The sequence below is a fragment of the Euphorbia lathyris genome, chromosome 4, assembly GCF_963576675.1.
Source record: "Euphorbia lathyris chromosome 4, ddEupLath1.1, whole genome shotgun sequence".
In the NCBI taxonomy this organism is placed as follows: Eukaryota; Viridiplantae; Streptophyta; class Magnoliopsida; order Malpighiales; family Euphorbiaceae; genus Euphorbia; species Euphorbia lathyris.
Genome location: NC_088913.1, coordinates 16,727,675 through 16,740,139, shown reverse-complemented (window position 1 = coordinate 16,740,139; position 12,465 = coordinate 16,727,675). Strand labels below are relative to the sequence as shown.

Below are 12,465 nucleotides of genomic sequence, written 5' to 3'. Positions count from 1 at the left end.
GAAAGAAAAAGTTAATGAATAGTGTATAAAACTTATGTCAGCGAAGAGAATGAATTGCGTAATATGTACCTTGTATTTATAGGAGAATTAGAATAAGTGTCCTAAATGAAGACTGAGATCCACATGACAGTCAATTAAGGGTGAGAGCATGTTGTCAACAAAAGGGTTGTTACGGTAGCACCTGTGATTCCGCAAATCACAACATCAAATACCGATAGGAATATGCGTGACTTTAAGGACTTATTTAACTAGTCTATGTGGCTCTGATGATTAGTGTTGAGGAATGAGTGTTCTACTCATCCACGTATACTATAATAAATGATGTAAACTTCTACATATTAAAGCATTTTCAGCGCACTCTCTAAAAATAATATAAATATTTGACTCTGGTTTAAGAGTAACTAAGACATATCATCTGTAACAGTACTCCTTATATTCATTCATTATTTATTATTTTATAAAATTATCGTTATATTTACCAAATGTGAGATGAGAGAAACTCCTCAAAAATAAATTATTAATAAAAATGAAATAATGGAACAATAAAAGAGTGTTATAGTTGATGTTTAACTCTTCCTCTTAAATTTTGACTTAAGAGAAACTAAAAAACTTGGAGATGCTATTAACAAATATATATAAAAAAGAATTATAAAAAGGAGAACACATAATAAATATAGCTAAATATGTTTATTTCTCTTTAAAGAAAAAAATGTAATCATGCATGGAAAAAAGGAGAAGAAGAATGGATTAGGCCTAAAATAATTAAAAATAAGAATATGAAATGTTTTTGGTTAATATAAAAAAAGTAAAATACTATTTGATATGGTGATATTTTAGAGTTGGATGTGATTTAGGCATCTGAGATTCAAGGCTGGCAAATATGCAACTTATGTTATGCCTATTTTTTATATGTCTCTTAAACAGCTCATATTAATTATATAGAGTATAGGACAGTACCATTTAAGCATCTTCTAGTAATTTAATTAATTCATCAACCCAAATTTAATTTTATATTTAATGATCTTCTCATCCATTCACCATTATCACTTCTATTATTTACTGCTCACCCACACACAATTTGTAAAAAGGCTCAGCTTTGCTTCTTAATTTGCAATTTACTCAAATTTAGTGTTTGTTCAACCATTGTTTATAACCAATTAATGTTAATTTGAGTGGTTAAGAGCCTTAAAATTTCGTGCTCGAGTTCTAACAGAAGAGAATCCACTGAAAGAGTGCATGACAAATCTCGAATTGAAAAATCGAATAAGCTATAAAAAAATTCTATCATTTATTCTTTTTAGTAGCGGATAGAAATTAATCAATTAAAGAGAAGTAAAGAATCAAAGATTAAACAATTGTGATAACTTTCTCAATTGCAACAATATAGAAATGAATGGATTTATTTTATTTTATGAAACAGATGCTTTGAACTTTGGTTCGGTATGCATTCTAAAACCAGACAAGAGAAAATTATGTTTATAATTTTTTTTAAGAGGATAATATGAAAAAGGATACTGAATAAATTTAGCTTTATGATTATTAGAAAATAACATATTTAGCGTCCACGTATAAAATAGTACAGTTTTAAACCTAATATTTACTAGACAATGCAATTTCAAAACATCTTTAATGAGAAATGATTCTTTTTTATATTAATAGAAGATGTGTTATTTCAAAACTAATTGAATGACCAGAGTGATAAAAGAATGGCTAGAACATGAAATTACACCTTATTTTTTTTAATGAATTATACTGTTTTCTTTGCAATATTTGGCACAATTTGTTGGAATACCAAATATGTGTTGGAAATCTCATTAAAACTACCGAAATTTAACCTTATTCGCTTCTGATGCTCACTGATCTTTTTTCGTGCTCCAATGAGCTCATCATGGAAATGGGAACAAGGCGACAACTAAATAACACTTATTCTTAATTATAGCCGCCCCACATCTCACATTCAAGCTCAACCAGCAAGCATCCATTTTGTCCATGTGTCACGATATTTGATTTGAAATTGCACTTTCTAACCAATGTTATTGTAAATTTTCATATGTACACAATAATCCTAAAGCTAAATTTATACTTTATCTTTAAAAACAAAAAAAATCCCTAATTATGTGATCAATTTACTATACAAGTTATAAATTCAATTTCCCCCTTTTCTTTTTTTCACAGTATTAAAAATGATGCACACAGAAAAGAAGAAAAGCCTTGTATAGCATTGGTTGGATAGGGGAAGAGGAGAAGTAGAGTATAGAGTGATGAAGTAAATGAGCCAATTAAGAAGCAATCAAAGTTACTAAATTTCTTTAATAAAAGAGGGTTTGGTTTAGTTTTGTGCAACCAACAACAAAAAAAGCTAAGCTTTTTGTGTCAGCTTTTGGCGTGCATAGCTTAGCAAAGGTGGCGAGTAATGAGTACTGTGCTGTGCCCCCTCTTAAATTCAATCAATACCCTTCCTCCTTCCTCCCAATCAAATTACTAAAGTTTGGATTTTTATTTCAACCCTAATTACTTGTTCTTCATGGTGAGTCACTTTTCCCCCCTTTTTAGATCTCTATTTTCATTTTCAGTGTTAAAGCCTTGATTTTTACTCTGTTTTTCAAATGGGGGTTCTCTAGATTTTTTGTTTTATGCATTTTTTAGTCTTGGGTTTTGCTGGGTTTTACACGGAGAGTTGCTTTTGGGACTTGTCTTTTGGGTTCCAAGTTGATTATTTAAATAGATTTCTGTTAATACTTACATTCTGGTAGATTCCTCAGATTCCAGCTTTGATTTTGTGATTTTCCTGTTGGTAGTTAATGGCTGATTGTTCATTATTACTTGTTATTCCCATCTAGTTTAATAAATAAATAGATAAAATCAGAGATAGATGCTTGTTGTCTACTGTTTTGGTGGCTTCTTCAACTGATACCAAGATGTTGTTTTCTGTTGCAGGTAACGGTAAAAAAAAAAAGAATATACCAGCATTGTTTATAGTAGTTTATACATGTCAAAGTTTGGAACTTGAAAACTTAGATGTCATCTTGAAATAAATGAGAGGCAAAGAAAGTTGCAGAGTCATCAGAGAGGGGAAAAAAGGATAAAGAAATTGGGGGAAAAAAAGAGTGAGGTGGAGTCAGATTTTATGGTTTTGAATTTCTGATTTGTTTAGTGGCTATGTCTCCTTTGCTGATTCATCAAGCCCTAACTCCTTGGGGTTTGCCTCTGGTTTAGGAAACAACCATTTTTTTTAGTTTTCTTTTTCTTGTTCTATAAGAGATCCTTTTCTTAAAAAATCACTCAATCAATCCCCATCTTCTTCACTCACTCTATTAGACCCTATTTTTCAGATCCTTATTGAAGAGTCTCTTCCAATTTAGGAATAGGGTCCCCACTGTGTTTTTTTCCAATTTTGGGATATTTCTTGGGTTTGTGTGTTGTTTTATTGAGAATGTAAGTAGTGAGTATAAGGGGTAAAGTTTATTGATTTGGAGTCCTTTTGAGGTGGAAACAAACAGGGAGATCTTGGATCTTTTTACTTTGTTTTAAGAATGAAGTTTATGAAACTCGGATCCAAGCCGGACTCTTTTCAGACGGATGTGAAGAACAGTATCAGGTGAGATGTTCTGAAAGACTTGTCCACATTCTGTGTCTTTTAGTTTATGCATTGCAATGTGAATGTGTTGGTGTATGATTGATTTCTCTTTCTATTATAAATTCGTTTCACCTATGATTGATTTCTCTTCCCAAGTTGTACATGTAAACTGGTTCATCTAGTATTTATGCAAATTTCATTGGATTGGACATATAGGGTGTGTTTCGGTGTTTGGTTCAGCTGTTGCTAATAGCGGGGTAGATATTAGATGATTTTCCATCCAAATTAGGTGTCAAAAGGAGAACCAAACGACACATAGTATATGCATCGGAAATAGGCCATTTTTAGCATGCCTAACGGACCTGAATAGCTATATAAGGAAAATGTTGAGCACTGAATAAGATGATGTTGGATTATATAAGAATTGAAGACTTGTAATTCATACTTCGTAGCTTAGAGTATGAAAGGTAGGGATCGATGCTACGGATTTTACTAGAAAGCCATGAACTTTCAGCTAAATAATCACCTTGAAGATTCAAGGGACTTCATTCATCGTTAATAGTTGCTTGATCTCGTTGTTTAGTTGTCATTTGCCTAGAACTTCAATTGTATTGAAGTTAATACTACTTGTATTACTTGCCAAGTTTGTTTGAACTTTACTTGCCGTGATGTTCATGGATCATCTTGGTTTAACTATGTAATGCACAAAGAATTTGAAATTTTATCTGTCATTCTCGCATTTAAGGTCAAGAGCTCCATTTAATTAATCCATTGGTTTGTTTGGATATGGTACTTTTTGAATGATTATGAGCTTAACTTGTTTCTACATCTCCGTTCTGATATCCTCCATATGCAGGTCTGTGGCTAATGAATTGGCAACGGATTTCATCATTAACGTAGGGGATGTAACGTTCTATCTGCATAAGGTACGGTAATCCTTCCTTTGTAGTCTGTGTTATCGAAAAGCGGTATGATATTAACAGTTGAAGAAACTGGTTTTGCAGTTTCCTCTTCTGTCGAAATGTGCTCGCTTGCAGAAGTCAGCTGCAGCTGTCAATGAAGATAACTGTGATGAAGTTGACATTTCTGATATTCCCGGTGGCCCTGCTGCATTCGAGATATGTGCCAAATTCTGTTACGGCATGATAGTGACCCTTAATGCTTACAATGTCATCGGGGCTCGTTGTGCAGCTGAATACTTAGGAATGAATGAAATCATTGAAAAAGGGAATCTGACTTACAAAATTGATGTTTTCCTTAGCTCCGGCATTTTCCGTAGCTGGAAGGACTCAATCGTTGCGCTGCAAACCACAAGGCCTCTGCTGCCACTATGTGAGGAACTGAAGCTAATGAGTAATTGTGTTGATGCTGTAGCATCCCGGGCCTGTGTTGACATATCAAAAGTTGACTGGTCCTACAGCTATAACCGGAAGAAACTCCCTGAGGAAAACGGGCATGATCCGAATGCAACAAACGGTATGAGAAACCGTGCAGTGCCAAAGGACTGGTGGGTTGAGGATTTGTGTGATCTGGATATCGATTTATATAAGCGTGTCATTGTGGCAATTAAATTGAGGGCTATACTTTCTAACGATGTGATCGGAGAAGCCTTGAAAGCTTACGCTTACAGAAGACTACAAGGTTTAAGCAAGGGTGTGATCCAATGCGGTGAAGCTGCAAAGTATAAATCAACTGTCGATACAATCGTGCAGCTATTGCCTGCAGAAAGAGGCAGTGTTTCGTGTAGTTTCTTGCTGAAGTTATTAAAAGCAGCCATATACGTAGACCTCGGGGAGATTACTAAGGAGCTGCTAATAAGGAGAATAGGACAACAACTCGAGGAGGCGTCGGTCTCTGACCTCGTGATACGAACTGCAGATGGGGAGAGTATGATGTATGACGTTGATATGGTAAAGAAAATAGTGGAAGAGTTTCTGATGCAGGATTCGAATACCGAAATTGAATCAGCAAACAATGGCAATGAAGTACAGGAGATACGAATTCCGGGGATTTTATCAAATGCTTCCAAGCTCATGGTGGCGAAACTGATAGATGGATACCTCGCTGAAATCGCAAAGGATCCCAATCTACCCGTGTCGAAGTTTGTTGAGCTTGCTGAAATGGTCACTGGCATATCCCGCCCTGCTCATGATGCGCTATACCGAGCAATCGACATGTTTCTCAAGGTAAAAACTTCCCAAATTACTCTTTAATAAAAAAAAAACCTTGCATACTGATATACTGATATCTAGAGGTGCTACATTGTAGGAGCATCCGGGGATTACGAAAAGCGAGAGGAAGAAGATCTGCAAGTTAATGGATTGCAAGAAGCTATCCGTCGATGCCTGCTTACACGCAGTGCAGAACGAGCGCCTTCCACTCCGAGTAGTTGTGCAAGTACTCTTTTTCGAGCAGGTCCGGGTGGCTGCCACATCAGGCAGCAGCACTCCTGACCTCCCGAGAGGCCTAAGGGATCTGAAGAACGGATCATATGGGAGCTCAAGATCAGCTGCAACGAACCCGGAGGAGGATTGGGATGCAGTGGCTACAGCGGAGGAACTGCGGGCGCTCAAAGCAGAAATAGCTTCGTTGAGGTTGAGTAATGGTGGTGGAGATGTTAAACATAGTATAGATAGATCTGCAAGTAGCAAAATGAAAGGATTGATGAAGACGAAGAAGATCTTTGCGAAGCTTTGGTCAAGCAAAGGAGAAAAAGGCGAAAACAGCGGGTCGGATTCATCGGATAGTCTTGGTTCTGCTAACCCAGAAGAAGCTAAATCTACACCTTCAAGAAACAGAAGACATTCTGTTTCTTAATAGAAATGACTTGACTTGACTTGCATAGAGTTCTTTTTTTTTGGGGGGTTTTTTCACTTAGTCTAAATCAATGATATTTAATATATAGTTTGGAAGAAGATTTATAATAGAAAAGTCATCTGTGAGTCCATTTTGCAATATGATATGATCTAACTCAATTATTATTAACAAATTTATAATAGAAAAGTCATATGTGAGTCTTCTTTTTTTTTTTTTTTTGCAATGATCTAATAGTCATGAATTTCATAATTTCCATTCCGAGTGTGCGCTCTATTGTCAATGACTTGGGCATGGGCTGGACTGGGTTTTTAATAAAACCTGATGAGTCTAAGCCTAGTCCAGCCCGCAATAAATTGAGTTTGGTTCGGACTGGACTCAGGCATAAAATATGAATTTCAAGCCCGCCTGTCTAAGTCCATCTGTATATTAAAAAAAAAAAAAATAAAATATCATACCAACTTTTTATAAAAAAAAATATAATTAATTTATAGTTATAAATTGGCTTAATACATCATTTGCCTCCTGAACTTGTCCAAAATGGTTGATTGGTCCCCTGAACTTTCAAAGTGTCTCGATAGTTCCATGAACTTGCATAAAATGTTCAGTTAGCCCCCTGAACTTGCATAAAATGTAATCAATTAATCACTCGGTTGTAAAAAAGTAAGTTAAATACGGAAGATATGTTGCACACATCTTAAGTAAAACGACCAAGATCGGGGTATGCGATTATAATATTAGAGAAGAAAGTGTTTATAGTCGAATAAGTAAGAACTTCTTTTTTAACATGTTTTAATCTATTTTATGAAGTATGTAATAACATTCTAAGACACGTGTAATATATCTTTCGTATTTGACTTACTTTTTTTACAACCGAGTGATTAATTGATTACATTTTACACAAGTTCAGGGGCTATCAAGACACTTTGAAAGTTCAGGGGGCCAATCAACCATTTTGGACAAGTTCAGGGGGTAAATGATATATTAAGCCTTATAAATTATACTCCACCCGTTTCATATTACATGTCTTTTTAGAGATTAAAGATATTAGAAAAAAAGACATTGTTACCCTTTATTTATTGATTCCAATATTTATTTATTCTATAATAAATACATTATTCCAATTAATTTCCATAAACCCACATTTTATAATAGAAAAAAAGATGACTTAAGCTGTACTGATCATATAAAATGACATGTAATATGGAACAGAAAAGAATCTCCAGAAAGACATGTAATATGAAACGGAGATAGTAATATATATAAATATATATATATATATATCGAGCTGGTCGGCCCAATGGAAAATTCATATAGCCCAATCCCACCCAATTTCTGGCGGGCTTATACGGACCGAGCCTGACACCAATTTCATATGTCCAAGCTCGGCTAAATGGGCCTGGGCTTAGACGGGCTCGCCGACCCATGCCCTGGTCTAATTGTCATTATTAGTAATAGATTGAAGATGTATACATATAGTTAGAGACGGATTCACATTGAGACGATAGAGACGATTTACAGTGGGGACAATGTAGTTGGGTTTTTGGTTAGTCCGAAAATTAAGAATTTAAAGTTCCAAACACTAAAGACTAATCTCATTCTCCCTTCTCAGTTATCTCTCTCTACTTTGTCATCCACACCAGTAGCACTAGCAGTTACTGCCCATATGCAATCATTCCGTTAACAGGGCCGTTTGAGATCTATGAGTTTTTCTTCTCCGACCACCAGTAATTAAGGATGACAACTAGTACTGTATTCGTGGGTACCCGACACTACCCAACCCTAATGGGACTATCCGTACCCTGTAAGGTATGAGATCAAAACCATTATTCGTTAGGATATTAGGGTGCGTATGGAAATATCCCAGGGTATTTGTTACCTGTCACCACTCTTTTATATATTAAAAGATATTATTGTTTTTTAGATGTAAATATGAGATTTGAACCCCAATCTTTTGTTTTTAACCATTAAGGTTCAGTTTGCTGAATTTTTAGATAGATGATTTATTAAATTTATACTTTGTTAAATGTATATTATTTTTTGTTTTATTTATTGATTCTTAACGGGTAAGGGTTTGAGATTGACACTACCCGTGGATATCCTACCCGTTGCCATCCCTACTGGTAATAGCTACTATTCTTGCAGCTCGGCCATGATATGCAATTAATTATTTTATCGTTTAAACTCATGTAAAATATGTTATATAACTATTTTTTTAATTATCTCATATGTTATTCTATATATGTATAATGAATCTGTTTAGTTAGCTCCAAACACCAATCAACACACCACCACCAGACATTAACGAGAGCCAATATTGAGCATACCAATGTTTGATCTCAAATCAGCTAGTTAACATCCCTATAATGCTCCCATTTTTAAATGCTACACATTTTAAGAGTAAAGTCATCCATTGATCTTTAATTTTAGTCGGTCTTACTTTACCACATCAAACTCTTAAAATCAGATATAAAAGTTTTGAGTTTTTTTCATTAACATAAAAATTGATTAGCTTCTAACGACTCAAATAGCAAGTAATCCTTAATTGTAGAATGATAAAAATAATATTTTAAGTAATTTTAAATTTTAAGCTTATTTGATTTTAATGTTATTTAGGTATTGTTTGGTTAGAAATTTTTTTTTTTGGAGAAATTGTTTTTTTCACGGTGATTTGAAACATAAAATTCGATTCTTTGGACTTAATAATTTTAAGGTGTTTATTTGTATAAGTAATTTTACGTTTGTTTTCTTGTACTTATCTCAATATTTTACATGGGATTTTAAAGTTTAAATTAAAGAGCATAAAGAAAATAAAATTAAAGTTGAAGGAGCATGATGTACTTTAACAGAATTTGATTTTGAAGCTCTTGCTCAGACAGACGTAATTAAGCTAATTACCAAATACAAGGTAGAAGGTTGAATGACTAATATGTGTAAAACAGTGAGAATATTATTATTCTTTGTACGTTAATAATAGTTATAAAATGATATGTTTTGACAATTTATATTATCAATTCACGTGTTCAGTGACGGATCCAGGATTTGAGGGAGGAGGGACAAAATTCTACGTAATTTTTTTTTTTTTAAACTAATGTTTGTAGCCAAGAGCAAAAATACCTTTAACGTTTTGGATCAGGAGCAATTTTACCCCTAACGTCTAAAATGATTTAATTTTACCCCTAATGTTTGTAGCCAAGAGCAATTTTACTCATAACGTTGATAAATTGGATCAATTTCAGACACTATTATAACATATAGTCATTTTCTTACCAAAAAAAAATAAAATAACATATAGTCATTTTTTTTCTTTATTTTGCACCAATTGCATATCAATTTGTTCTAAAAAAAAATGATATAATGTTTTTTGTAATTTAATAATAAAATTGGAGATTAGTATTTATAAATTCAGTGCATTTTTTGATTTTTTTTGTCTAATTCGTCCAAAAGACAGTATATTTTTAATATATTTTTCTTATTTTTTCACATTCCAACATATGTTTGTGATTTGTTACTGATAAAATAACGCACTCGTGAAGTGTAGATGACAAGATTTATGACCGAGAAGACAATTTGATGAATTATTTCTCAAATTGACCCAATTTATCAACGTTAAGGGTAAAACTGTTTTTGGCTTCCAACATTAGGGATAAAGTTGCACCATTTTAGATGTTAGGGGTAAAATTGTTCCTGACCCAAAACTTTAGAGGTATTTTTATATTTTAACCCCCCTGCATCTGCCACTGGACGTGTTAAATAGAGTTTGAACCACATATATATATTGGATCGCTGAAGATGGACTTAATGTGTTAAAAAATAAACCATCTCTATTTAATAGAGGGTTAATTTGTTAAAAATGAATTAATCAAAGGACTATGATGTAATTTAACCTCACACGCACAAACAATTTGATTTTGAAGATCTCCTTGTTTGGACAGGACAGACATAATTACGCTCCAATTACCAATTTTAGATATGGAAGTTTGAATGACCTTGTTCTGGGCGGAAAAGGGTAATCAAGGGAAATAAACAAAAGCTTGCTACTATAAAATGGAGGCTTCACTGTAAAATTAGACTCATTCACTCACCTCCCTCCCTCCATAGATGAACAGGTTTAAAAAAATAAGGTACTTGATTTCAGGTAAGAACATGAGGCTTTGCTCTCAGGGAGGCAGAAGGGAGTTCTTGTAGGGTGGTTGCCGCCCCTCCCTGAAGTGCAGCGGAGCCGATGATTAATTTCACCGGTGGGTTTCATTATCAAATAAACCGCTTTACAGAGTCCGACTGAAAGATGCATGCATCTAATTCCCCTGAACTTTCGATTTATTGGCTGTGATGATTATTTTCCATTTTCAAAATCAGACGTGAAAAGAAACAATTCGATTTCAATGGCAGGGTAATACGGAGTTGATCGTCCCGTATAGCAGCCATGGTCGTTTTTGTTCCTTTGTTCTTGTCTGAGGAAAAGGGAATCTGAGCCTAAGCCTAGCTTTAAAATCAATTTCTTTTGTGGAGATTATCAGCTATATTTTAGTTAGCTCTGTTTTCTTGTGTTTTGAAATTTTACTTTCCAAGTGTTTTAGGGTTTGCTACTATTTTTTTCCCAAAACGAGTAATCAATTTCGGAATTGGGTGTTTTTTTTCCCAATTTGGGGATATTTCTTGGGTTTAATATAAGTAGGAGTATAAGGGGTAAAGTTATTTTGATTTGGATTCCTTTTGAGGTGGAAACAGGGAGATCTTGGATCTTTTCACATAGACCTGAAGAACAATATCAGGTGAGGTGTTCTGAAGACTGACTTGTCTTTTAGTTTATGCACTGCAATGTGAATGTGTTCCTATTCATATGTATGCAAATTTCATTGGATTGGACATATAGGTTTAACTATGTAATGCACATAGGATTTGGAATTTTATCTGCCATTCTGAAGATGCAATCTTTTCATATCACACAGTAATATTGGAGCTCCGTTTAGTTTTGCCATTGCCTTATTTGGATATGGTACTTTTTGAATGATAATAAGTTTAACTTGTTTCTACATCTCCGCTCTATATTCTCTTTGTATAGATTCAATCATATGTTTTGAAGGTATTTCATGAAACTATTAATTTTCATATGAATTGGCAACGGATTTCATCATTCGAAAAGGAAATCTGATTTACAAAATTGATGTTTTCCTTAGCTCTTGCATTTTCCGTAACAATAAAGAAAAAGTAATGGCAGAAGAAGATAGGAGATTAGGTAGATGTGTAGTGTGCATATTTCAAAGAAAAGGGTGCAGAGAAGAATGTATTATGAAATCCTATTTTAAGTCCAACATCACTGAGTTCCACACTGCTCTTAGGGTTTTTAAGAGCAGCGTGAAACACAGTGACGTTGGACTTAAAATAGGGTTTCATGATACATTCTTCTCTGCCCCCTTTTTTCTGAGATGTGCATGCTACACATCTGCCTAATCTCCTATCTTCTTCTGCCATTATTTTTTCTTTATTTCCTATGTGTTTCCCCAAATATGAGGTGAGGTGGTCTGAAGACTAGATTTGTCTTTCAAATTATGCAATGTGTATGTGTTCCCATTCCTATGATTGATTTCTCTTCCTATTCCTATGATCTGTGTTCCCTAAACTGGTTAATCTAGTTGATAACTTGCAGAATCCGATTTGATGATCTCCGCCGGAGTTACCTGCAAAACAGAACCGGAGACGGGATCTCCGGAAAAACTCTCCGACGATCTAGTCAGTTCTTTTATATGAAGGTTGGTAATAATAGCATTACGGGGAAAAAAGTGAACGTACCTCTCCCCTTTGGCCTTATGGCTTTTTATAAGTGTTCTTAAGTAACCGCCGAGGGCGGTTACTCCTTCCAGGCCACGTTCCGAGGGCGGTTACTCCTTTTTAGGCCATGTCCCTTTCGTGGCTTTCGTGGCAACAAACGTGGTATCGTTTGTTCTGAGTGGGAGTTTTGATGCTCCATTTAGGAATTCGGGGCAGTTACTTACTTCACCCGCTTCCTCTATTCGGGCTCTATTCGGGTCCCATCCGATCCTAGACCATGGGTCTAAGTATGGGCTGGGCCC

General features: G+C 34.7%; 1 protein-coding gene across 1 annotated transcript; it reads left to right on the top strand.

Annotated features, from left to right (window-relative positions):
• Window positions 1-2,222: 2,222 nt before the first annotated feature.
• On the top strand, window positions 2,223-6,602 carry LOC136227355 (BTB/POZ domain-containing protein NPY2). Its single transcript, XM_066015991.1, has 5 exons — window positions 2,223-2,527; window positions 2,938-3,598; window positions 4,434-4,503; window positions 4,582-5,763; window positions 5,846-6,602. The coding sequence occupies exons 2-5, from the start codon at window positions 3,534-3,536 to the stop codon at window positions 6,392-6,394; spliced, it is 1,866 nt and encodes a 621-aa protein (XP_065872063.1). The 5' UTR covers window positions 2,223-2,527; window positions 2,938-3,533; the 3' UTR covers window positions 6,395-6,602.
• The last annotated feature ends 5,863 nt before the right edge of the window (window positions 6,603-12,465 follow it).

What these genes read in the sequence shown, in the direction of transcription:
- LOC136227355 (XM_066015991.1), top strand. Translation starts at nt 3,534, where the DNA reads ATGAAGTTTATGAAACTCGGATCCAAGCCGGACTCTTTTCAGACGGAT. An exon ending in GATGTGAAGAACAGTATCAG is followed by an intron (nt 3,599 to 4,433) that starts GTGAGATGTTCT and finishes CTCCATATGCAG; the next exon opens with GTCTGTGGCTAATGAATTGG. An exon ending in TAACGTTCTATCTGCATAAG is followed by an intron (nt 4,504 to 4,581) that starts GTACGGTAATCC and finishes CTGGTTTTGCAG; the next exon opens with TTTCCTCTTCTGTCGAAATG.